The 26,298-nt window shown below is 45.4% G+C and overlaps 1 protein-coding gene across 5 annotated transcripts in view; it reads left to right on the top strand.

The window, feature by feature from the left end:
• LOC109938354 (gastrula zinc finger protein XlCGF7.1-like) overlaps positions 1–26,032 on the top strand; it is a 30,907-nt gene extending 4,875 nt beyond the window's left edge. The window contains exons 3-5 of one of the 5 annotated variants that reach the window (XM_048619419.1): positions 19,169–19,394; positions 22,383–23,689; positions 23,881–26,032. In XM_048619419.1, the coding sequence (XP_048475376.1) occupies positions 22,729–23,664 (936 nt within the window). In that variant the 5' untranslated portion in view covers positions 19,169–19,394; positions 22,383–22,728 and the 3' untranslated portion in view covers positions 23,665–23,689; positions 23,881–26,032. Of the gene's footprint in view, positions 1–5,385; positions 6,182–19,168; positions 19,395–21,919; positions 22,026–22,382 lie in introns of those variants that run through there. The other 4 variants (XM_048619420.1, XM_048619422.1, XM_048619418.1 and 1 more) reach the window with 4 other exon arrangements.
• The last annotated feature ends 266 nt before the right edge of the window (positions 26,033–26,298 follow it).

Genomic DNA, 26,298 nt, shown 5'->3' with positions numbered 1-26,298 from the left:
GAATCAAACCCGGATCTCTGGTGCTGTAAGGCTGCAGTGCTAACCACTGAGCCACTGTGCCACCCCGTTAGCCATTGTTCAGTTCCTTTTAAAAGATTCTCCCTCTCCCCATGTTCCGTCCATCAAGGTGTGGAGATCATGGAGCTTCTTTGTCACTAAGATTGAGGTCAGAAGTCACATGAAACCAGGTTATAGGTTTTTGAAATTACAAGTTTTTGGAGCACTGCTCCCCCACCTGATGAAGGTGGGGCACCTCCACTTCATGATTAAAATTGAGACAATCCCACCAGCTGCTTTGCTCCCCAACTCCCCACTAGTCCTGCAGACCAAATGCCTCTAAAGATCTCCCTTGCCTGAGTCCTCAACCCAAATGTTTTTTCAGTTCATTTGAGTGTTTGTCTTGTACAAGAGTTTCACCTCCTGAGCCATCAATTTTATATGCACGGAAGTCCTGATTCCTCCAAATTTCTTATCTTTGTCAGTATTGTTACCACTTCAGTGTTTGGTATCGTCCATCTCTTCTTCAAATCTGGTGTCTTCTGAATAAATCTTGACTCCACTGTCTGAGCAAAATACTGTCCTGTCTCCAATCTCCCTTTCCTCACTAAATATCTTGAATATTTCATTGTCCCAAATCCCTGTCCTTTTCCAGAGGTTCATGTTTGTAACACTGAAATCAAGTCCCTGTCATGGTATTGCAACGGCTCTTGTTAAATAACATCCTGTGTGCAGTTACTGAGGTAAACTATCTCTTCTCATCCTTCCTGATCAAGCTGTAGCCTTGTGTGATTTTATTGTTCTCTATCTGATCATAGCCAGACTATCACTGGCAATTGTTTATGTTCCTAGTCCAATTCCAGCAAGTATCTCTGGATACCCCTGCAAGATTAATGTCATTGAGACATAACGGCATGGAAACAGGCCCTTTGGTCCAACCCGTCCATGCCAACTAGATATCCTAAGTTAATCTAGTCCCATTTGTCAGCACTTGGCCTTTATGCCTCTAAACCGTTCCTTCTCATGTACCCATCTAGATGCCTTTTAAATGATCAAATTGTACCAGCCTCTACCACTTCCTCTTGCAGCTCATTCCATACATCACTTCATAAAAAATTTGCTCCTTAGGTCCCTTTTAAGTCTTTCCCCTCTCACCTTCAAACTATGTCCTCCAGTTTTGGGCTCCCCTATGTTGGGAAAAAGACCTTGCCTATTCACCCTATGCAGACCCCTCATGATTTTATACACTTTGAGAAGGTCACCTCCTCCACTCCAATGCTCCAGGGGAAAATAGCCCCAGCCTATTCAGCCTCTCCATGGAGCTCAAACCCTCCAACCCTGGCAATATCCTTATAATTATTTTCTGAAACCTTTTCATAACATCTTTCCTATAGCAGGGAGACCAGAATTGAATGCAGTATTCCAAAAGTAGCCTAACCAATGTCTTGTACAGCCACAACATGACCTTCCCTGCTCCTATACTGAATGCACTGAGCAATAAAGGCAAGTGTACCAATCCCCTCTTCACTACCCTTTCTATCTGTGGCTCCACTTTCAAGGAACCATGAACCTGCACTCCAAAGTCTCTTTTGGTTGGCAACACTTCCCAGGACCTTACCATTAAGTGTATAAGTCCAGGCCTGATTTACCTTGCCAAAATGCAACACAAAGTTATCTAAATTAAACTCCATCTGCCTCTCCTCAGTCCATCTGATCAAGGTCCCATTGTAATCTGAGGTAACCTTCAATGCTGTCAACTACACCGCCAATTTGGTGTCATTTGCAAACTTACTAGCCATGTCTCCTATGTTCACATCCAAATCATTTTTAAAAAAAAAATGACAAAATGAAGAGGATCCAGCACCAATCCTTAGAGCACACCGCTAATCACAGGCTGCCAGTCTGAAAAGCAGCCCTCCACACTTTTAAATGAATATTGTAAACAGAAAAATCCCAAGACCCACCGATACGGTCCCTATCGGACACTCCCAGGACAGAGACAGCAATTCCATCCCCACCAACGTCTCTTAGGCCACGGCCACAGGGGGCCAAAATAAAAATAAACTCAAAATGCGTTGGCGCAGGCTTGGAGGGCCAAGGGGCCTGATTCTGTGCTGTATTGTTTGTTGTTCTCTGTTCAAGCAAATTTTTTTTAAAAACCATAAATAAACAAATAATTAAATAAATCCCCTCTGTCCCCTCCTGGGACAGGGACAACAATGGTTTAAAATCCATAGGAAGAACCTCTGCTCATTTCAAAGAAAAATAAAATTCCCCTAAAACCAATCCCCGTCAAGTGCCTCTCAGACAGGGACAGTTGGGGCTAAAACAAAAGCCCCCTTGGCTCTTCCAAGGGGATCCAAAATTGGTACAAAGGAAAAGGAAAACGAAAACAGCCCTGTTCCTTGGGGTCACCAAACCAAAAACAAACGCAAACTCAAAAGGCAAAAGAGAAATATATCACAGGGTGGCTGAGAGTCATCACAGTGGAATTTTGGGAGATATTGCCACAATCATCATGACCGTACACCAGGTCAGAGCGAACCTGGTTAAAGCCGAAACACTACATTGGTGTTTCCCATTCTCGCTCCTCTTCTGACCAAAGAAAAGGGCTCTGTGAGGATGACAACGGGCATGGTAAGGGTGTACAAGGAAGCAGCCATTAAGAGAGTGGGCCAGTGTTCGATTGGAAGTGCTGAGAACTTTGCTCGAGTGGTTTCAGCGTGAGGAGGCTGAGCAGGGGTACAGGTATGGGCTCTTCAACTCTACATTCTTTCTGTCTAGACCGATGGCAGTTAGGGCAGTGGCATGCTCCTCTTGCAGGATGTGGGAGATCAGGGAGACTTCTATCAGCTTTGACTTCACATTAAAGGAACATACTGCCTCTGGACTCTCGTTACCTCATTTTTGAAGGCCTCCCACTTTCCAACTACCTCTTTACCTGCGAATAGCTTTCCCAATCAACTTTTGAAAGTTCTTGCCTAATATCGTCAAAATTGGCCTTCCTCCAATTTCAAACTTTAACTTTTAGAACTGGTCTGTCCTTTTCCATCAATACTTTAGAACTAATAGAATTATGATCACTGACCCCAAAGTGCTCTCCCACTGACACCTCAGTCACTTTCCCTGCCTTATTTCGCAAGAGAAGCCAAGTATTGCTTCTTGTCTAGTAAGCTCATCCACATAGTGAGTAAGAAAATATTGTTGACCACACTTAACAAATTCTTCTGCATCCAAGCTTTTAACTCTATGGCAGTTCCAGTCTACGTTTGGAAAGTTAAAATGCCCTACCTTTACAACCCTTATTTCTTCCAGATATCTGAGATCTCCTTACAAATTTGTTTCTCAATTTCCCACTGACTATTGGGAGGGTCTATAGTACAATCCCAATAACACGATCATCCTTTTCTTATTTTTCAGTTACACCCAAATAAATTCACTGTACATTCTCCCAGGAATATCATCCCTAAATACTGTCGTCATGTTTTCCCTAATCAAAAATGCCACTCCCCTCCTGTCTTGCCAGTACCCCCGCCTGTCTATCCTTCCTTTAGCATCTATACCCTGGAACATTAAGCTGCCAGTTCTACCCTGAGATACATTTCTCTAATAGCTATGACTTTCCAGTCCCAAATTCGCAATCATTCCATGAGTTAATTTGCTCTACCTGTCAGGCCTCTTGCATTGAAATAAATGCAATTTAGTCCATCAGTCTTACCATGTTCTCTGCCTTGGTCTTGCATGCCTTGACTATTTGACTTGCTTCTCTTCTCAACTGTACCAGTTCAGACTGATCTCTTTTCTCACTATCCCTTTGGGTAGAATCCCCCACCGCTTTACTAGTTTCAAGCTTCCCAAGTAGACTAGAAAATCTCCCCGGCAAGATATTGGTCCCCTTCCAATTCAGGTGCAAACTATCCTTCTCATACAGGTCACTTCTACCCCAGAACAGATTCTAATGATCCAAAAATGCAAATCCCTGACCCCTGCACCAGTTCCTCAACCATGCATTCATCTGCTCTATCCTCCTATTCCTACTCTTACAAGTACATGGCACCGGGAGTAATCCAGATATTACTACCCTCAAGGGCCTACTTTTTAACCTCCTATCTAATTTCCAATATTGTCTCATCAGAACCTCGTCCTTTTGTCTTCCTATGTCGTTGGTACCAACATGTACGATAACCTCCTGCTGGTCATGCTGCCCTTTGAGAATATTTTGTACCCTCTCCAAGACATCCTGACATTGGCACCAGGGAGGCAACACACCATTCTGATGATGTGGTTGGTTCACTCACTGAGCTGGTTCATTAGTTTGCAGATGTTCATTACCCTGCTGGGTAACATCATCAGCGCAGCCTCCGATGAAGCACTGTTGTGTTTTCCCGCCTGTTATTTAAACTCTGGGGTCCACTGGAGTTGCTTACCTCATTTCCGGTTTTCCTTCGCAGTGATGTATATATAGGGTCTAATTCTATGTGTTTATTGATGGCCTTCTTGGTGAAGAACCAGGCCTCTAGGAATTCCTGTGCTTGTCTCTGTTTGGCCTGTCCTAGGATCCTGATGTTGTCCCAATCGAACTGGTGGTTCTCCTCATCTGTGTGAATGGAGATGAGTGAGTATTGGTCGTGTCTTTTTATTGCTAGTTGGTGTTCATGTATTCTTATGCCCAGTTTCATTCCTGTCTGACCAATGTAATATTTGTTGCAGTCCTTGCATGGAATCTTGTATATCACGTTGGTTCTGTCCATAGTTGACACCACTGTGAAGAAAAAAAAATGTTAATAAGGTAATCAACCCCAACGAACCCCAGAGTTTAAATACCAGGCGGGAAAACACAACAGTGCTTCATTGGAGGCTGCACTGATGATGTTACCCAGCAGGGTAATGAAACGTCTGCGAACTAACGAACCAGCTCGGTGAGCCAACCAACCACGATGTCCACAATCTGAGCCACAAATCTACTCCAGAACCTTAGACACCATTCTGATGTCTCACTGTCAGTCACAGAAATATCTACCTGTGCCCCTGTCTAGAGAGTTCCCTATTACAATCGATTGCTTGGAACCTGACGTGCCCCTCGTTGCTGTAGAACCAGTCTCAGTTCCAGAAACTTGGCTGTTAGTACTACGCTCCCCTGAGAGTCCATCATACCATATATTTTCCAAATCAGCATACTTGTTTGAGAAGGGGATAGCCATAGGAGACTCGTGCACTACCTGCTTACCTCTTCTACCTTTCCTCGAGGTAACCAAACTGAACCTGCCATCCATCACACTCCCTGGTTCCTGTAAATTCCTCATTGCCTGTAACTGCTGCTCCAACTGATCCATGTAATCCAATACAATTCACAACCAAACACACGTCCTGCAGACATAATCATCAGAAAAATTGAAATTCTCCCTAATCTTCCAGATCTGACAGGTAGAGCACATCACTTTGATAAAGGCCATCTCCATTGGCCCAGAAAACAGCACAATCTTACTGCTTTAAAAACACTGCTCTAGGATAACATAACATCCATGTTTGCTATTTAAAATAGTTAATCAAGAGACAGATCTTAGTAAAACATAAAGAAACCCTCACTCTACTCACTGCTGTAGATTTACAAAAAAAAATCAAGATTGTTTTTGAGACTTATAAAACTTATCAAACTCTTAGCTGATCTATGAAATCCTGACACTCCCAGCTGTGAGTAGTTCCGATAATGAGGTCTCTCCAAGGTTAGCTGTGAAATGTCACTTTTTTTTGGACCAAACTCTGATTTTCAGAGATGCTTGTAACTTCACGGTCAGTCAGCTGTGAACGTTCAGCGGCTTGGTCAGTCAGCTGTGATTCTTTGTTTTTTTTCCGAGGAAAAGAACACCTCTTCTTTCATCTTTTCATCCTGATACATTTTTCTCTGCAACGTTTTAGCATGAAGCCACACAGCTGATATGAAAAAGTTGCAATTGAGGCATTCAAGAGGACGTTGAATAATTATTTCAACAGAAACAATGTTCCAGGAAAAGGGCTGGAAATTGGCAGTAAGTGCTCAGAGTGCCAGTGCAGTCACGTTGAGCTGAATGACTTCCATCTGCATCACAACGATCCAAGATTCTGAAATCTCTACTGGGGAATCATGAGGGATCTCCAATGGATTGCTTTAATCCCTCAGCCGTGAAAAGGTGGCGGCATTGGTATGGTAGGTAGTATTCGGGTTCCCGAGCCCAGCTGCTCCAGGCTGGTCACATCCTTCTCTCTCTTCGCTTTTTCGTCTTTTTCTTTTCGTTCTTTTCTTTATCTTCTGACTTTGTGGGAAAGCCGGAGCGTCACTCGGCGGATTGACAGCTGTGGCGATGGTGGTACCTGGAGGTAGGGCGCCTGGACACGGGAGTCTTGGAGCACGGACTTGTGGACTCAGTAGGCCCTCGGCTGTGGCAGTGCCCAGAGCGAGGGCCTCTGGCCGCAGTAGTTCCAGAGCGTGGACTCGGGGACTCGGTGGATCATCGGTTGCAGCAGAGGTGGTGCCCAGACTGGAGTCTCCTGGCTTCAGTATGCCTGTAATGTACATTCTTGGCAGGGTTTTTGGTGCTGTATCCACAGCAGGGACTCTGAGGCCCAGGACACCTTGCAGAACCCCTACAACTGTGTTTAAAGACCACTTGTACATAACATGAACTCTATTTATGTAATTTCTTTCTTTTTGACTTAAAACGGCCAGATTGTGGCAGCAAAACACTTTTCATTGTATCTTTCTAGATATATAGGACAATAAATAGCTCATATGATGTCAGGCCTACATTCACCCCAGTGTTGTTCATATTTCAATCATATCTCAACAGAAACAAAACAATCAGTTAGTCCTTTTGGTGCCATTTCCCCATCTTTTACCAGTCACCCTGCAAGGTATACCACATTCATTCTGCCAAGAGGGAACCCCACGTGCAGCAGCTGCTGCTTGAGAATCCTAAAGACGGTGCTGCAAGTGCATGTTTAGAAACTAACCTGAGATGTTGACATGCTGACCTTCATGGACATTGAAACACCAATGGCTCACCTTAGACCACTTAGCCAGGTCACTTCACTTTACTCACTGTTTTGACTGGTATTGGACTGAATTAGAAACACAATAAAACTATGGTCAGATGGAGGCCATTTGACATCTCCAGCCTATTTAAAATAAAATAGTAAGATGTGTTTGACACTGACACCAATGTTTATTACCAGATCCCAGGATCTCTGAGATGATGGTAGTAAGTGGTTGATATAATTTGACTTGAAACTCATGACTTGGGACAATTAACCTTTCCTGCTTTGCAGTCTATCCCTTCCCTGTCATTTGTGTTATATAGTAACTCCTGCCTTCACAATCAGAAAATGCTCCAAACACTGAGCAGCTCAGGCAGCATAGAATCCCTACAGTGTGGAAACAGGCCCTTCAGCCCAACAAATCCACACCGAACCTTGGCGCATCCCACCCAGACCCATCCCCTTATAACCCACCTAATCTACTCACCCCTGAACACTATGGGCAATTTAGCATGGCCAATCCAACTACCCTGCACATCTGTGGACTGTGGGAGGAAACCGGAGCACCCAGAGGAAACCCACGCGGACATGGGGAGAAGGGCGACTGACTGTGTAGAGTTTGCACAGAGGGTGGAATCGAGTCCCGGTCCCTGGCACTGTGAGGCAGCAGTGCAAACCACTGAGCCACCGTGCCTCCCCTTAAATGATGATATATAAATGATTTACAGTCATAGAGTCATAGAGATATGCAGCAAGGAAACTAACCCTTTGGTCCAATTCGTCCATGCTGCCAGATAACCTAAATAGATTTGGAGTCAAATGTACGTGGTCTAAGTTTGTGGATAACACAAAGTTTGGGGAAGCTATGGGTAGTGAGAGTATTGCCAGAGGATACAACAGGATACAGATAGGCTGGAGACATGGGCAGAGAAATGGCAGATAAAGTTGAATTAAGACAAATATGAGATGATGAATTTTGGAAGATCAAATGCAAGAGACAAGTACACAATGAATGGTAGAATGCTTAGAAGCATTAATGTATCTAGGCGAGATAACAACGTGTAGAGCTGGATGAACACAGGCCAAGCAGCATCAGAGGAGCAGGAAGGCTGACGTTTTGGGCCTAGACCCTTCTTCAGAAATGGGGGAAGGGAAGGGGGTTCTGAAATAAATAGGGAGAGGGGGGGAGGCGGATAGAAGATGGATAGAGGAGAAGATAGGTGGAGAGGAGACAGACAGGTCAAAGAGGCGGGGATGGAGGCAGTAAAGGTGAGTGTAGGTGGGGAGGTAGGGAGGAGATATGTCAGTCCAGGGAGGACGGACAGGTCAAGGGGGCAGGATGAGGTTAGAAGGTAGGAGATGGGGGTGGGGCTTGAGGTGGGAGGAAGGACAGGTGAGGGAGGCCGGGACGAGCTGGGCTGGTTTTGGGATGCGGTCGAGGGAAGGGAGATTTTGAAGCTTGTGAAGTCCAGATTGATACCAATGGGCTGCAGGGTTCCCAAGCGGAATATGAGTTGCTGTTCCAGCAACCTGCGGGTAGCATCGTTGTGGCACTGCAGGAGGTCCAGGATGGGCATGTCATCTGAGGAATGGGAGGGGGAGATGAAATGGTTCGCGACTGGGAGGTGCAGTTGTTTCGTGCGAACCGAGCGTAGGTGTTCCGTAAAGCGATCCCCAAGCCTCCGCTTGGTTTCCCCGATGCAGAGGAGGCCAAAACGGGAACAGCGGATGCAGTATACCACATTAGCAGATGTGCAGGTGAACATCTGCTTGATATGGAAAGTCTTCTTGGGGCCTGGGATAGGGTTGAGGGGGGAGGTGTAGGGGCAGGTGTAGCACTTCCTGCGGTTGCAGGGAAAAGTGCCGGGTGTGGTGGGGCTGGAAGGGAGTGTGGAGCGGACAAGGGAGTCACGGAGAGAGTGGTCCCTCCGGAAAGCAGTTAAGGGTGGGGAGGGAAAAATGTCTACGGTGGTGGGGTCGGATTGCAGATGGCGGAAGTGTCAGAGGCTGATGCGTTGGATCCGTAGGTTGGTGGGGTGGTACGTGACGACGAGGAGGATTCTGTTTTGGTTGTTATTGCGGGGAGGGGGTGTGAGGGATGAGTTGCGGGAAATGTGGGAGACACGGTCGAGGGCGTTCTCGACCACTGAGGGGGGGAAGTTGCGGTCCTTGAAAAATGAGGACATCTGAGATGTACGGGAGTGGAATGCCTCATCCTGGGAGCAGATGCGGTGGAGGCGAAGGAATTGGGAATAGAGGATGGCATTTTTGCAGGAAGGTGGGTGGGAAGAGGTGTATTCTAGGTAGCTGTGGGAGTCGGTGGGCTTGAAATGGATATCGGTTTCTAGGTGGTTGCCAGAGATGGAGACAGAGAGGTTCAGGAAGGAGAGAGAGATATTAGAGATGGTCCAGGTGAACTTAAGGTTGGTGGAAGGTGTTGTTGAAGTGGATGAACTGTTCGAGCTCCTCGTGGGAGCACGAGGCGGCGCCGATACAGTCATCAATGTATCGGAGGAAGAGATGGGGTTTAGGGCCAGTGTAGCTACGGAAGAGGGATTGTTCCATGTAACCTACAAAGAGGCAGGCTTAGCTTGGGCCCATGCGGGTACCCATGTCTGTAGGGAGTGGGAGGAATTGAAAGAGAAGTTGTTGAGGGTGAGGACGAGTTCAGCTAAGCGGATGAGGGAGTCAGTGGAGGGGGACTGGTTGGGCCTGCATGACAGGAAGAAGCGGAGGGCCTTTAGGCCAAATGCATGGGGAATGCAGGTGTATAGGATCTGGACGTCCATGCTAAAGATGAGGTGTTGGGGACCGGGGAATTGGAAGTTCTGGAGGAGGTGGAGGGCGTGGGTGGTGTCACGGACGTAGGTAGGGAGTTCCTGGACCAAGGGGGAGAAAATGGAGTCGAGATAGGTGGAGATAAGTTCGGTGGGGCAGGAGCAGGCGGAGACAATGGGTCAACCAGGGCAGTCAGGTTTGTGGATTTTGTGAAGGAGATAGAAGCGGGCGGTGCGGGGTTGGGGAATGACGAGGTTGGAGGCTTTGATTGGGAGGTCACCTGAGGTGATGAGGTTGTGGATGGTTTGGGAGATGATGGTTTGGTGGTTGGGTGTGGTGTCATGATCAAGGGGGCGGTAGGAGGAGGTGTCAGAGAGTTGGCGCCTGGCCTCGGTGATGTAGAGGTCAGTGCGCCATACTACAACTGCGTCTCCCTTGTCCGCGGATATTATGGTGAGGTTGGGATTGGAGTGGAGGGCTGCACGTTCTGCGGGGGAGAGGTTGGAGTGGGTGAGAGGGGTGGAGAGGTTGAGGCGATTGATGTCACAACGGCAGTTGGAGATGAAGAGGTCGAGGGAGGGTAGGAGGCCTTGGGGTGGTGTCCAGGAGGAAGGGTATGTTGGAGGCGGGAGAAGGGGTCAGTAGAGGGAGGGTTAGGCTCACAGTAGAAGAAGTTAGCGCGGAGGCGGAGGCAGCGGAAAAACTGTTCAACGTCCAAGCGTGAGCGGTATTCGTTGATGTTTGGGTGGAGGGGGACAAAGGTGAGCCCTTTACTGAGGACTGACCGTTCGTCCTCAGTAAGGGGGAGGTCTGGGGGGGGATGAAGAAGACTCGGCAGGCTGGGTGCTATAGTCTCTTCTGGAGCTGCTGGCTGTGGAGGCAGTGGGCGGAGCGACGTCAGCGTCGGTGGTGGGCCGTGCGGCGTTGGCTGTGGGCGGAGTTGCGTCGGCGTGGGCGGAGTTGCGTCGGGGTCAGCGGTGGGCGGAGCGGGGTAGGCAGCGGCAGCAGCGGTGACGGTAGGTGCGTCCTCAGTGTCTGTGGTGTTGGCCTCGGAAATGGAGGCGATGGCATCAGCAGCGGTGTCAATGGCGTTCGCTGTCCTGGAAGTGGTGTACCCGGCGGCGGAGGATGTGACATCATTCGTGAGTGCTCTGACAGTGGCCACATGGCCAATAAAACTGAGTAGAATTGTGAGTTCAGGTTGTGGATCCTACGAATAATAAAAAACAGGAGAGGTCCTTTGCTGGTCTGGGAGAGGGAGGCTCTGAGCTGGGGTAGGCTTGATTGTAGTGCCAGGAGATGCTGGCACATTGCTGCGAGTTGTGTGTTTCAGGAGTCGCAGGGAGAAACGCTTCTGAAGGATCTCAATGTTCTGAATATAGACATTGTCACGGTTGGGGCCAAATTGGGAAGGCCTGAATGTGGACTGTAGTCCATTGGGGATGATCTGGTTCCGTAGGCAGGTACTAAGAAAGGTAATGTGGCTGTAGTATCTGGTATCTAGTTGTACAGGTCCACAAAGAATGTAAAAATTAGCAAATTATTTTGCAGCTATATATAATTATTGGGAGGCGATGTATGGAATATCACATACAGTCTGGTCACCACATTATCAGAAGGATATGAAGGGCTTTGTAGAGAATACAGGTTTACCAGGATGTTGGCTGGGTTTGGCAGGTATTATCTCTGAGGACAGATTGGACAAAATCAGTTTGTTTTCATTTGTATTTCAGTCATGGAGTCATACAGCACAGAAACCCCAACTCTTGTTTTTTGTACCAAAATGCAATAACTCACATTTATCCAGATTAAACTCAATCTGCCATTTTTCAGCCTATTGACCCATTTGATCAAGATCCCTTTGTAATCTTAGAAAACCTTCTTCACTGTCTACAATGCCATCAATTTTGGTGTCATCAGCAAACTTACTAACCATGCCTTCTATATTCTCATCCCAAATCCCCATAACTGATCCATGTTGAACACTTCTGGTCACAGGCCTCCAGTCCGAAAAGCAACCCTTCACCATTACTCTCTGTCTCTTGCCGTTAAGCCAATTATGTATCCAAGCTCACCCTAAATCCCACGTGACTTAACTTTACTAATTAGCCTACCATGCAGAACCTTGTCAAAGGCTTTTCCAAAATCCAAATAAACAATGTCTACTGCTCTGCCATGCTTTTTGGTAACTTCCTCAAAAAACTCAATCAAGTGTGAGAAACACTATTTTCCTTGTATAAAACCATGCTGACTATCCCAAATCATTTTTTGCATCTGATGCGATATATTCATTTACTATCTCTCCCATCTCCTGGGATTCAACACAAAGATGACCTTCTTGATCTTTAAGAGACCCAACTCTCTCTCTCTCTAGTTTCCCTCTTGCTCTTAATGTATTTGTAGAATCTCTTTGGATTATCCTTAACCTTATCTGCCAATGCTAACTCACATTCCCTCTTTGCCTTCCTGATTTGTCTCATAAGAATGCCCCTACACTTTTTATGTTAAGAGATTCAATTGAACCAGGTTGTCTATATTTAAAAAACGATTCTCTTTATTCTTGACTACAACCTCAATATATTTATCCATCCATTATTTCTTAATCTTACCAGTCTTACCCTTCACTCCAACAGGAACAAAATGCTTCTGAACTCTCGTCATCACACTCTTGAACGCCTCCTAATTGTCAGACATCCTTTTACCTGCAAACAGTCTCCTCCCATCAGCTTTTTAAAGTTCTTGTCTCATACCATTAAAATTTGCCTAACTCCAATTAAAAACTTTAACTCTTATGGAAGCCTTATCCTCTTCCAAATCCATTTTGAAACAAATAGAATTATGATCTCTAGACCCAAAGTGTTCCCCCACTTTTACTTCAGTCACCTGCCCTGCCTCATTGCCCAAAAGCAGGTCTAGTTTTGCTCCTTTTCTCGTAAGAACATCCACATATTGATAAAGAAAAATTTCTTGAGCACATTTGACAAATTTTTCACCATCCAAACCTTTAACACTATGGTTGTCCCAGTCAATGTTTGGAAAATTAAAATCCTCCATTATTACAACCTTATTATGCTTACGTATATCTGAGGTCTCCCTACATATTTGTTTCACAATGTCTCTCTTACTGTTGTGGGGCCTATAGTACAATCCCATCAAAGTGATATTTCCTTTCTGATTTGTAATTTCTACCCATATACTTTCACTGGAAGGTTTTTCAGAAAGATCTTCCCTAGTTACAGCAATAATGTATTCCTTAATCAAAAACGCCACACACCCCCATTCCTTTTTTGCCTCCTTTTCTATCCTTCCTATAGCATCTAAAACTGGGAACATTGAGCCATCTCTCAGCCAAGTTTCTGTAATAGTTGTGACATCCCAATCCCATGTTCTTAAACATGCCCTGAGTTCATCAGCCTTGCCTGTAAGACCCCTTGCATTAAAATAAATGCAATTTAGTTCTCCAGAGTTAATAAATACTCTCTCTCTTATCTTTCTTTTCTAACTGACATGTTGTCCTCACATTCAGAACCGATGCCATCAATCCTTCCATTTACACGGCGACTTAGAATTCCTCCTCTCGCCTTCTCTACCAGTATAAAGCCTCCCTTAATAGAATGAGCAAATCTCCCTGCTAAGATATTGGTCCCTTTCCGGTCCAGTTTAGACCCATCCTTTTTGAACACTTTTGTATCCTAAAAGGCATTCCAGTTTTCCAAAAACCTGATGACTTAGTAGAGGTTTGCAAAATTACATGAGGCACGGATAAAATGGATAATCAGTCTTTTTTTCCCCAGCATACAAATGTCAGTTGCTAGAGGACATAGATTTAAGGTAAAAGAGGAGTAGGTTTAAAGGAGATGAGAGTGTTTATTTTTGCACTGAGCGCCTGGAATGCACTGCCAGAGGTGAGGAGATGGATACGACAGAAACATTTAAAGAGGCATCTTGACCGATAAATGAATACACAGAGAGTAGAGGGATATGGACCAATATGGGGCAAAGATTTTTAGTTTAGAAAAGGCAACAACATGTCGGTACAGGCTTGGTGGGCTGATGGGCCTGTTCCTGTGCTGTACTGTTCTTAGATTTTTGTTCTCTTTGTTTTTAAAGCTATGTTGAACTTTACTTAACAAAAACAGCTGGCCTGGTTCTGATCTATGGAATGACCGCCTCCTGTGCAATGCCAATTTCATATTGCTGCATCAGCATTTTCTTCTCTCACCAGAACTGCCATTTATCTTGGCCAAAATCAACATATTCCAATCAAAACAGTGCAGTGACAAATGGCTGCATTGCAGGAAGCTCAATGGGGATATGCAGCTGCGCTGTGTTTCTGTGGTGTAAATGCACCAAACACTTGATGCTGATCAGGGAAATGGTTGTGTTGATGTCAGATTTACACAGTGCGCAGTGAACATGTTTGTTGAACATATTTCAAGCTGAAGTCAAGAATCTCTGAACGTACTGTTCCAGTCTTTCAATGTGATTTTTTGTTTATTCTCTTATGGGACGTGGGTGTAGCAGGCTGGCCGGCATTTATTGCCTGTCCCTAGTTGCTCTTAAGAAGGTAGAATTGTAGCGAGCTGCCTTCTTGAACCACTGCAGTCCATGTCCTTGAGGGAGACACACAGCACCCTCAGGGAGGAAATTCCAGGATTTTGACCCAGTTACATTGAAGGAATGGTGATATATTTCCAAGTCAGATAGTGAGTTGTTTGTAGGGGAATTTGCTGGTGGTGTTGTTTCCATGTTGCTGCCCTTATCCTTCTAGATGGAAATGGTCATGGATTTGGAGGTGTTGTCTAAGGATTTTTGGTGAATTTCATCTTGTAGATAGTCACACACGGCAGCTACTGAGCATCCATGGTGGAGGGAATGGATAGTTGTGGATGTGGTGCCAATCAAACAGCTGCGTTGTCCTGGATGGTGCCAAGCTTCTTAAGTGTTGTTGCAGCTGAATCCATCCAGGCAAGTGGGGAGTATTCCATTACGCTCCTGACTTGTGCCCTGAAGATGCTGACAAGCTTTAGGAAATCAGGAGCCACTGACCTGCTCTTGTAGCTACTGTACTTATATGGTTAGTCCACTTCAGTTTCTGTTCAATGTTACCTCTGCGATATTGATAGCGGGGATTCAGCAATGGCAACACCATTGAATGTCTAAGGACAGTGGTTAGATTGTCTCTGATTGGAGATGGTCATTTCCTGCCATTTGCATGGTGAAAATGTTACTTGCAATTCTTCAGACCAATGATGGATATTGTCCAGATCTTGTTGCATTCGAACATGGACTGCTTCAGTATCTGAGGAATCACAAGTGGTAGATATTATGCAATCATCGGGGAACATCCCCACTTTTGACCCTATATTGGAGGGAAGATCATTGATGAAACAACTGAAGATGATTGGGCCTGGGACATTATTTTGAGGAGCTCTTGCAGAGATGTCCTGGGACTGATCTCCAACACAACCTTATGTGCCAGATATCACTTCAATCAACAGACAGTTTGCCTCCTGATTTGCATTAATTCCAGTTTTGCTACGGCTCTTTGATGCCATGCTTGGTCAAATGCAGCCATGATGTCAGAGGCTATCACTCCCACTTTACCTCTTGCATTTAGTGCTTTTGTCCATTTTTGAACCTAAGTTTGTAATGAGGTCAGGAGATGCGAACCCAAATGGAATATCAGTGAGCAGGTTATTGCTGAGCAGATGCTGCTTCTTAGCACTGTTGATGACACTTTACTGGTGATCAAGAGTAGACTGATGGGGATTTTTCCTGCTTTATACATACAGGACAAATCAGGGTAATTTCCCACTTATTTGGGTAGATACCAGTGATGCAACTATAGTGTAAGAACTTGGCTAGGATTGGGGTGAGTTCTGGAGCACAGGTCTTCAATACTATTGCCAAAATGTTGTCAGGGTCCATAGCCCACTTTCCGAGGATCAGCTTTGTCTATTGAAGAAGAGGAGCACCCATGCTCTCAGCCAACTAACTTACAGACACACAGAAACACACACACGCACACGCACGCACACTCATGTGTCTACAGTGTTCCACAGCTCTTGTGGTGCAGCAATAATGCTCCTCCATCTGGACCAGGACATACTGATTCAATCCACCAACCCTCGAAGTGTGTCATAATATGTCCAAATAGGGTGATTCCAATAACCACAGCATCCCCACATTCGCATCTCTTAATCTTAACCCTGTCAATGGTGTCTCAGTTCACAATCCTTACCCCACTCTCAACATTCACACCTCCCCTGTCCTCAACTGACACCCTTATGCTCTCACAACTTTTACTATGCATGTCTCCACAGTATTGATCCACATCATAGATTGGGATGGAACTAGAGAAAGAAAGTTCAGAGCTCATACAGGAAAGGGTGTTAGGGGCAGTTTGTCTCAGTGGGCTAGTGAAAGGGAAAGGAGCAGAGATACAGTTGGATGAATTGCCTCAGTTTGTTGACATACGTGCTCTTCACCCATGATTTTAGAGGGGAGGATGAAATAGACAGGGGGCAGAGACAGAGAGCACTTCGAAATGAAGTAGCATGCCTTCAAGACAGTAAAATAACTCAGAACACAGTGACTTTCACACAATACTAATTTATCTTAATTTTTATCAGATTATTAGCCCTGTTATTGAGTTGGGGTTGATGTATATCAACAGGAACAGATCCAAATGAACAGAATGCAGTCCTGGATGTGATCAGCAAAATTCAATCCCCGCAGTTACTGTAAACTGTTTGGTTTCTCAGCAGGTGGGATGACTGAGAAAATCCTTCCCCACAGTCAGAGTAGGTGAATGGTTTCTACCTGGTCTGAATTCATTGGCGTATAGTGAGTTGAGACGAGTACTTGAACCCAAATCCACAGTGAGAACATCAGAATGGTTTCTCATCAATGTGAGCCTGTTGGTGAGATGTCAGCTTGCCAGAATTTTGATAGCACTTCCCACAATCTGAGCATTTAAAATGTGTCTCATCAGTTCGAACATGCTCAAAGGTCACAGCAGGATTGGTGAGTGAGCAAATCCCTTCCCACATTCAGTGCAGGTGAATAGCTTCTCTCCAGTGTAAACATGCTGGTGTCTGTTCAGGATGGAAAAAGAGAGTGAAATCTTTCCCAAACGCAGAGCATGTGAAATATCTCTCCCCAGTATGAACTTGTTTGTGTACAGTGAGGTGACACAAATGTTTGAAGGCCGTCCCACAGTGAGAGCATCTGAACAGTCTCTCACCAAACCACCTAACATCACCCAATCCCAGCGTAATCTAGCATGTGTTAGGTACAGGTCATTAAATGCAGGGGAGGCCATTTAAAAGTGTGTGGGGTAAGTTGCTTATAAAAGAAATTAGGGAGTCTGGATCCAAGGCAAGTTGCAAGCTGGATCCAAAATTGTCTTGCAAATAGGAAGGCAAAGGGTGATGGTGGAAAATTGATTTTTTTTCCCCTGATTATAAGCCTGTGATCTGGTGTACAACAGCGATTGATGCTGAGACTCTTGCTGTGTGTCATGTACATAATTTGGATGTGAATGTAGAGGTATAAGTAGTAAGCTTGCAGATGACATGAAAATTGGTGGTCGTTGATAGTGAGGAGGATAGTCTCAGGCTACAATCTGATATTGATCAGCTGGTAAATTGGGCAGAGCAATGGCAGATGGAATATAGTCCTGATAAGTGCAACGTGATTCATTTTAGGAGGTTTAATAAGGAAAGGATATACACAATGAATGTCAGGTCTCCAGGGCAGAACAAAGGCACCTTGTGCACAAGTCCATAGATCCCTGAAGATGTCAGCAAAGGTAGACAGGATTATGAAGAAGGCATACAGAATGCTTGCCTTCATTACCTGGGACGTAGAATACAGCAGCAAGGAAGTTTTCTTACAATTTTATAAAAGTTTGGTTAAGCCACAGATGGAATACTGTGTGTTGCCACACTAGCTGAAAGATATGATTTCACTGGAGATGACGGCTGCCATGATAAAATGCACCATTTCATGGTGAGGGAGCAGTGGGGGTGGCGTAGATCCAGTGGGATGCTCTCTGGAGGGTTGTTGCAGACTTGATGGGTGGAATGGCATCCTTCTGCTGTGTAGGGATTCTCTGAGAGGGTGCAAAAAGAAATTCACCAAGATGTTACTTGTTATGAAAAATTATAAAGAGAGACTGGATAGGTTTGTTTTCCTTGGAGCAGAGGAGGCTGAAGGGAATCCGATTGAGGTAAACAAAATTATGAGAGGCATAGGCAGGGTAGATTATGAGAGTCTTTTCCCCATGACAGACGTGTCTAAGACTTGAAGGCACATGTCTAAGGTGAAGATTAAGTGGTCTAAAGGAGATTTTTTTCACCCAGAAGGTGTAAAGGGCCACCAAACGGATGCAGCAGAGATTCACCAAGAGGATCGCAGGGAAGAGAGGCTTTAGTCATCAGGACTGAGTAGAGAAAATCTTGCTCTTCTTTCATTAGAGTTAAGACTGAAATCTGAGGCAGAGGTTGAAAATTTCATCAGGAAAATAAAGAAATAGTATTTCCAACAATTGGTGAGTCAGTAAATTCAAACCAACACTGTTATATCTACACCCGGAGTGAAATATTAAATACACAGTGCAGAAATATTTAGGACATTCACAAACCTTCTGCATAAGACCATAAGATACAGGAGCAGAATTGAGCTATTTGGATAATCGAGTCTGTCCCTTGATTTCCTTTCACATTAACCCCATCACACTGTTCCAGGGAGATGGTTCACAAATTAGATACACAATAAAGCTTCCCTACACTGTCCACATTGAACACTCCCAGTTAGGTACAACACAGCCTAGATACAGACTAGAACTTTCAGACATGAATGGAAACAGGAAAAATTCATGCCATATACTGTCCAGGATTAATGGGGAGAGAGAGGGGATCAATTTTTGCCTTACTGAGTGAGAGATGTAATCGTCCCAAGCTCTCCCAGCCCTCATCCCAGGGACCAGCTGATGGGTTTACTCTGTTTTTATGTCTGTTATATTGGAGTGGTGATCATTTGATTCTGACAGGAGTTAATTATGTCTATAACGATGAGATAAACCTATTCGCTTCTCTTGGTTACAGGTCCCGAAAGACAAATATTTTACATAATTACTTTGATGCAGTTTAAATGAATCCAGTTTCCCATGTCACTCCTCATAGAAAAAAAATACTCTTCACTCTAACTGCATGACAGAAATTAAAGCAGATGAATCTAATTTCTGAGGAGCATCCTTTCACACAAGCTGAGACAAAATGGTGGCAGACTCAGCTGCTCCTGCTGGAGGTCCTCTGCTCCAGCTGTTCTTCTTTCTTTTTTATCCCTCTCTTTTTTCCTTTTTCTCTCCCCTTAGCCCCAGCGGTGACTGTTCGAGCAGCGGCAGATGCAGGCTTAGAGCTCCTGGAGCAACGCATGGGGAGTGAGTCCCGGAGCAGCGTGCAGACAGCGAGTCCTGGGCAGAGACTGGCACAGGGGAAGCAGTCCTGGCACTTAACTTGGAACAGCTGAGTGCCAGCATGGAGCAGATTGGGACAGGGATGGCTGTTGGACAAAAGTCTAGCGCAGACAGTCAGACCACGGTCAGAGTCTTTATTCATCTTTACTCATTCACAGTAGGAGGGTGTAGCTGGCCAGGCAGCATTTATTGCCCACTCCTAATTACCCAGAGGGCAGTTGAGTCAACCACAGTGCTGTGGGTCTACAGTCACATCCTTCCCTAAAGGACATTAGTGAACCAGATGGGTTTTCCCAACAATTGACAATGGATTCACAGTCATCATTAGATTCTTAATTCCAGGTATTTATTCAATTCAAATTCCACCATCTGCCGTGGCAGGATTTGAACCCGCGTCCCCAGAACGTTATCTGGGTCTCTGGATTAACAGTCCAATAATAATACCACTAGGCCATCGCCTCCTCGGAGGCCCTGCACTGAACTGCTACCCAAGAAGACTTTCCACATCAAGCAGATGTTCACCTGCACATCTGCTAATGTGGTATACTGTATCCGCTGTTCCCGTTGTGGCCTCCTCTACATCGAGGAAACCAAGCGGCGGCTTGGGGACCACTTTGCGGAACACCTACGTTTGGTTCTCACTAAACAACTGCACCTCCTAGTTGTGAACCATTTCAACTTCCCCTCCCATTCCTCAGACGGCATGTCCATCCTGGGCCTCCTGCAGTGCCATAACGATGCCACCCGAAGGTTGCAGGAACAGCACCTCATATTTCGCTTGGGAACCCTGCAGCCCAATGGTATCAATGTGGACTTCACAAGCTTCAAAATCTCCCCTCCCCCAAACACATCCCAAAACCAGCCCAGCTTGTCCCCGCCTCCCTAACCTGTCCTTCCTCCGACCTATCCCCTCCTCCCACCCCAAGCCCAACCCCCATCGCCTACCTACTAGCCTCCTGCCCCCTTGACCTGTCCATCCTCCCTGGACTGACCTATCCCCTCCCTAACTCCCTAACTCCCCACCTACACTCTACTGGCTCCATCCCCGCCTCTTTGACCTGTCTGTCCCGTCTCCACCTATCTACTCCTTTATCCATCTTCTATCCAACTCCCCCTCTCTCCCTATTTATTTCAGAACCCCCTTCCCCTCCCCCATTTCTGAAGAAGGGTCTAGGCCCGAAACGTCAGCTTTCCTGCTCCTCTGATGCTGCTTGGCCTGCTGTGTTCATCCAGCTCTACACCTTGTTATCTCTATGCTACAAAGTAATGTTTATTGATTTTTTTTTAAACCTGGCTGTAAAGACAATCCTTTAACAATGCCTCATGGCCTGCTGTGTTCATCCAGCCCTGCACCTTGTTGTCTCTTATTTCTAACTTATGTTTTGAACTGTGTAAAGTAATGCAACTACTGTTTTATTCCTGTTTTGTATCCAAGATTTGTACTGAGGTACTTGTATTTTAAGATATCAGAGGAGGCAGACGCTGTAAAAGCTTTTCATAGAACATAGAACAGTACAGGCCCTTCGGCCCACAATGTTGTGCCGAACTTTTACCCTAAACCTAAGGTCTATCTAACCTCCACCGCTACTTTATACTATCATCCATATGCCTATCTAATAGCCGCTTAAATGCCCCTAACGAGGCCGACTCCACTACCCTCTCCGGCAATGCATTCCACACCCCTACCACTCTTTGAGTAAAGAACCTACCTCAGACGTCTACCTGATATCTACCTCCTTTCACTTTAAACCTATGTCCCCTCGTAAAAGCTACCTCCACCCTAGGAAAAAGTCTCTGGCTGTCTACTCTATATACCTCTGATCATTTTGTACACCTCTACCAAGTCACCTCTCATCCTTCGTCGTTCTAAAAAGAAAAGCCCTAGTTCTCTCAACCTTTCCTCGTAAGAGCTTCCCTCCATTCCAGGCAACATCCTGGTAAATCTCCTCTGCACCTTTTCTAACACTTCCACATATTTCCTGTAATGAGGTGACCAGAACTGGACACAATACTTCAGATGTGGCCGAACCAGGCTTTTGTATAGCTGGAGCATAACTTCACGGCTCTTGAACTCAATCCCTCTATTACCTCACCTCACACTTTTCAGGGTTAAACTCCTTCTGCCACTTCTCAGCCCAGCTCTGCATTCTATCAATGTCCCTTTGTAAGCTAGAACAGCCCTCCGCACTGTTCACAACGTGACCCACCTTCGTATCGTCCGCGAACTTGCTAATCCACCCTTCCACTCCTTCATCCAATTTTCATTGTATTTCTGCAAGGAAGAGGATATGCTATTCTCCAAATCCCCACTTTGCTCCTGAGAAGAACTTGGACCGTGTCCCACTCCGCGGCAAGCGATCCGCCCCGCCCCTTATTCACTCATTGGTGGAAGCACGCACCCGTTCTCTAGTCCCACCCATCATTCACTCTCATTGGTTGGAGGACCAATGCGCACCATCAGTCATCCGGACACGTCGCTCCCTTTCTATTGGACCAAACAGGCCGTCAATCATCAAGACCCAGTTGCTGATACACACACAGTAGTTGAGCTTTGGCCGGACTCAACTCAGTAGCGTTAACTTCCGACCCCAGGGTGAGGTCCTCTCAGAGGAGCGGGAGAGCAAGCGACGGGGTTGCGTAGCTTCAGGAGCACGTCGAAGATCGGATGGAAACTTTCGCTGTAGAAAGATTAAATCGATAGTATCCGCTCGGGGCTTTTTCCGCGAGTTAACAGCAGCGGGATACGTGCACCAAGGTCAGCCCAGCCCTCAAAGCCTTTCCGATTGCTTGGAGGACCAGCCGCTGGCCTCCAGTCTCGCTGCTCATGCTTTCCGTTGATCGAAGGACTAGCCGAGCCCCGATCTATTCTGCGGTCCCGCTCCTCTCGTGCAGTTGTCCCGGACCTGCCGTCAATCAGTTGGCCCCATCGTCAGCCCGTGCATGCGCAGTGCGGCTTGGAGCACAGTCTCCAGTTGGACCAAATTGTTGAAAGGGACAGAATTAGCCCGGGGGAGAGTGTGTGTGATGAGGATCTACAGCTTTGGGGGAACAATAGAGGAATATGTTCCATAGAAACTGACAGTGAGTTTTTTTTTTAAATTTCCTGGTACAGGTGAATAAAAGAGGAGGTTTAAACCAGGAAACTCAAATGAAACATGATGCCAAGTTCTGACAGAGTTACTCCATTCATCAGAATCTGAATATCATTGGCTTCTGAACGTGGAACAGGAAACATCTGTTCAGGGGGAAATATTTCACACATCAGTGTGATTGAAAAAGCATCTAGATGTACAAAGAAACAACTCTGACTGGTTACACATACTGAGAGACAGTGTTCTGACTATGGACAAAGCTTTAACGAGTTATTCAGATGGGAAAAAAATGATATCATTCACAGAGAAACCATTTACGTGATCTGTGTGTTGAGTATTCAACTGACCTGCAGAGACACTCACAACATGGAGAAACTATGGAAATGTGGGAACTGTGAAAAGGAATTCAGATCTCCATCCCAGCTGGAAATTCATCAACGTAGTCACACTGGAGAGAGGCCATTCACCTGCTCTGAGTGTGGGAAGGGATTCACTCAGTCATCTAACCTGCTGAAACATCAGCGAGTTCACACTGGGGAAAGGCCATTCACCTGCTCTGAATGTGGGAAGGGATTCACTCAATCAACCAGCTTCATGGCACATCAGCGAATTCATACAGGAGAAAGACCATTCAGTTGCTTGTTCTGTGGAAAGAGGTTCAGGAATTCATCCAACCTCACTGCACACCAGCGAGTTCACAGTGGAGAGAAACCATTCACTTGCTCCATATGTGGGAAAGGATTCACTCAGTTATCTAGCTTGTTGACACACCAGCGACTTCACACTGAGGAGAAACCATTTACCTGCTCGCAATGTGGGAAGAGATTCACCCAGTCAACCAACTTGTTGACGCACCAGCGAGTTCATACCGGAGAGAGGCCATTCACCTGCTCCACTTGTGGGAAGAGATTCATTACTTCTTCCAACCTGCTGACTCACCAGCGAGTTCACAGTGGGGAGAGACCATTTACCTGTTTTGACTGTGGGAAGGGATTCATTCAGTCATCCACCCTGCTGATACACCAGCGAGTTCATACTGGGGATAGGCCATTCCTCTGCTCAGAGTGTGGGAAGGGATTCACTCAGTTGTCCAGCCTGCTGACACACCAGCAAGTTCATTCTGAGGAGAAACCATTCACCTGCTCTGATTGTGGGAAGGGATTTGTTCAATCATCCAATTTGTTGACACACCAGAGAGTTCACACTGGGGAGAAACCATTCACTTGCTCCACTTGTGGGAAGGAATTCAGTACTTCATCTAACTTGTTGACTCACCAGCGAGTTCATGGTGGGGTGGAATAACTGATTCATGAAAGCTGTGGCACTGGTGAGTTCCTGAGTGACTGCAGAGTTTGGATGCCATTGTTATTACTGCTGTTAATCACATCCAGGAACAGTCTGAAGACATATTGTTTCTGTTGATGTTACAATCCTATAACTGTACGGAATTTAACATTCTGGATAAGTCACGATGTTCTCTTTTTTTTTTAAAAGTGCTATCTGTCATCTTTCCTCTAGATTCAAGAACTCTCAAGAAGAACTTGATTACAACAAAACAATGCACGTTTATTTCAATCTGGAAGTGATCTTGAGTTCAAAATATACAATTCAGTGTTTGAAATTGACTTGCATCTCCAATTAGAAAGTGCTTCACAGCAGCATCTCCACTGTGAAATTAAATAATCAAAGAACAGAAAATATTAAACTATTTTACAGGCAGATGAATAAAAGCTTCATAAACCAATATTGATATTTGCAGTCAAAAATGTGGAGCTGGAAAAGCACAACAGTTCAGACAGCATCCGAGGAGAAGGAAAGACAATGTTTCGCATCGGAGTCGTTCTTCAGGACTTGATATTTGGATGTTGCTGAGATCAATCATTATAACACCAGCAGCAATATTTGGTGAAGACAGAACCCACAACAAAGACTGAATTTGAGACTTACACAGTGGAGGTGATGTCTGTGATTGATGCAAAAAGCAAAGCTGACTAATGCTCAATTGAAATTGAACAGCTAGAACATTGTGTACTGCTTGAAAGTAGTCACGACATTGTATAAAAGACAGGGATATAAACACTGATCAGCCGAGTTAAGAAATCCAAACTCTCTGCAACAGTGGTGTCTACATGTTATGATTGCTGGGATCAAAGAGGGCTTTTGGTCCTACCTGGCCCAAAATTGCCCCGTTAAAATTGGGAGATAGTGAAGGAGTCACCAACAAATGTTCTGCTGGCTCACACGTGGCTGAGTTGTACTCCTGTGAAATAGAGACCTCCCAATCTCCTGAGAAAGGGTCAATGGACTTAAGACGTTAACTCTGTTTTTGTCTCCACAGATGCTGCCAGACCTGCTGAGTTTCTCTAGCAAAATCTGTTTTTGTTCCAGATCTGCCAATCTCTGTTTGACACTCTCTCACAATTTTGTTTCAGGATTGAGTTGGACAAGGAATTCCCATCACTTGAGCTTGAAAAGCCATTGACTGCTCAGCAGTGATAGGACAGGTCCACAGGTTAAGGTGCTGAACTGGAGCAGGGCCAATTTTGGGGCCATTAGGCAGAATCTAGCAGAGGTCGATTGGGTAAGTCTGTTTGAAGGCAAAGGAATGACTGGAAAATGGGAGGCTTTTAAAAGTGATATCAAGAGTCCAGGGACAGCATGTCCCTGTAAGAGTGAAGGGAAAAGCTGGCAGGTTTAGGGATTCCTGACTGACAAAGGATATTGAGGCTCCGGTCAAGAAAAAGAAGGCATACATTGTGTTTAAGCTATTGGACACAAGTGAATCCCTAAATGACTATAAAAAGTGTAAGAGCACACTTAAGAGGGAAATCAGAAGGGCAAAAAGAGGGCATGAGATGGAATTGGCAGATAAGGTTAAAGATAATCCCAAGAAGTTCTATATCTATATTAAGAGGATGACGAGGGAGAGAATAGGTCCCCTTAAAGATCAGCATGGCCATCTATATGAAGCCACAGGAGATGGGGGAAATCTTTTAATGATTGTTTCCCTTCGGTGTTTACTGTGGAGACAATCACGGATGCTAAGGAAATAACGGAAATAAGTGAGGATGTTTTGGACCGCATACATATTACCAGAGAGGAGGTGTTTGCAGCCTTAAAGCGCATTAAGTTGAATAAATCCCCTGGACCTGATCATTTCCACCCTTGGATTTTGTGGGAGTCTAGGGGAGAAATTGTAGAGGCCCTTGCAGAGATTTTTGCTTCATATTTAGCCACTGGTGAAGTTCCAGAAGTCTGGAGGGTGGCCAATGTTGTTCCATTTTTTAAGTAAGGCAGCAACGAGACAAGGAACTACAGGCCAGCAAGCCTGACATCAGTAATAGGCAAGGTACTGGAGAGGACACTGAGGCACAGGATCAACCAACATTTGGATAGTCGTGGTCTGATTAGGGATAGTCAGCATGGATTTGTGTGCGGGAAGTCATGTCTAATAAATCTTTCAGAGTTTTTCAAAGAAGTAACCAAGAGGATAGATGAGGGTAGGGAAGTGGATACGGTCTATATGGACTTTAGTAAGGCCTTTGACAAGGTTCTGCACGGCAGTCTAGTCAGGAAGGTTAGGTTGCACGAGCTCCAGAGATGTGAATGTTCAAGGCATGATTACTAAGTTTGCGGATGATACAAAATTAGGAGGTATCATTGAAAGCAAGGAAGGTATTCAAAAATTACAGAGGGATCTTGATCAGATGGGGATGTGGGCTGATGATCGGCAAATGCAGTTCAATATATACAAGTGTGAGGTGTTGCACTTTGGAAAGTCAAACCAAGGTAGGACTTGTACAGTAAATGGTAAGGTTCTGAGGAGTGTTGTGGAACAGAAGGACCTAGGAGTACAAGTACATAGTTTGTTGAAAGCAGTGTCACAGGTAGATAAGGTGGCGAAGAAGGCATTTAGCATGCTGGCCTTCATCGGTT

The sequence above is a fragment of the Rhincodon typus genome, chromosome 42 (assembly GCF_021869965.1).
Source record: "Rhincodon typus isolate 14 chromosome 42, sRhiTyp1.1, whole genome shotgun sequence".
NCBI lineage: Eukaryota > Metazoa > Chordata > Chondrichthyes > Orectolobiformes > Rhincodontidae > Rhincodon > Rhincodon typus.
The sequence above is the reverse complement of the archived record's forward strand: the minus strand, read 5'-3'. Positions and strand labels throughout refer to the sequence as shown.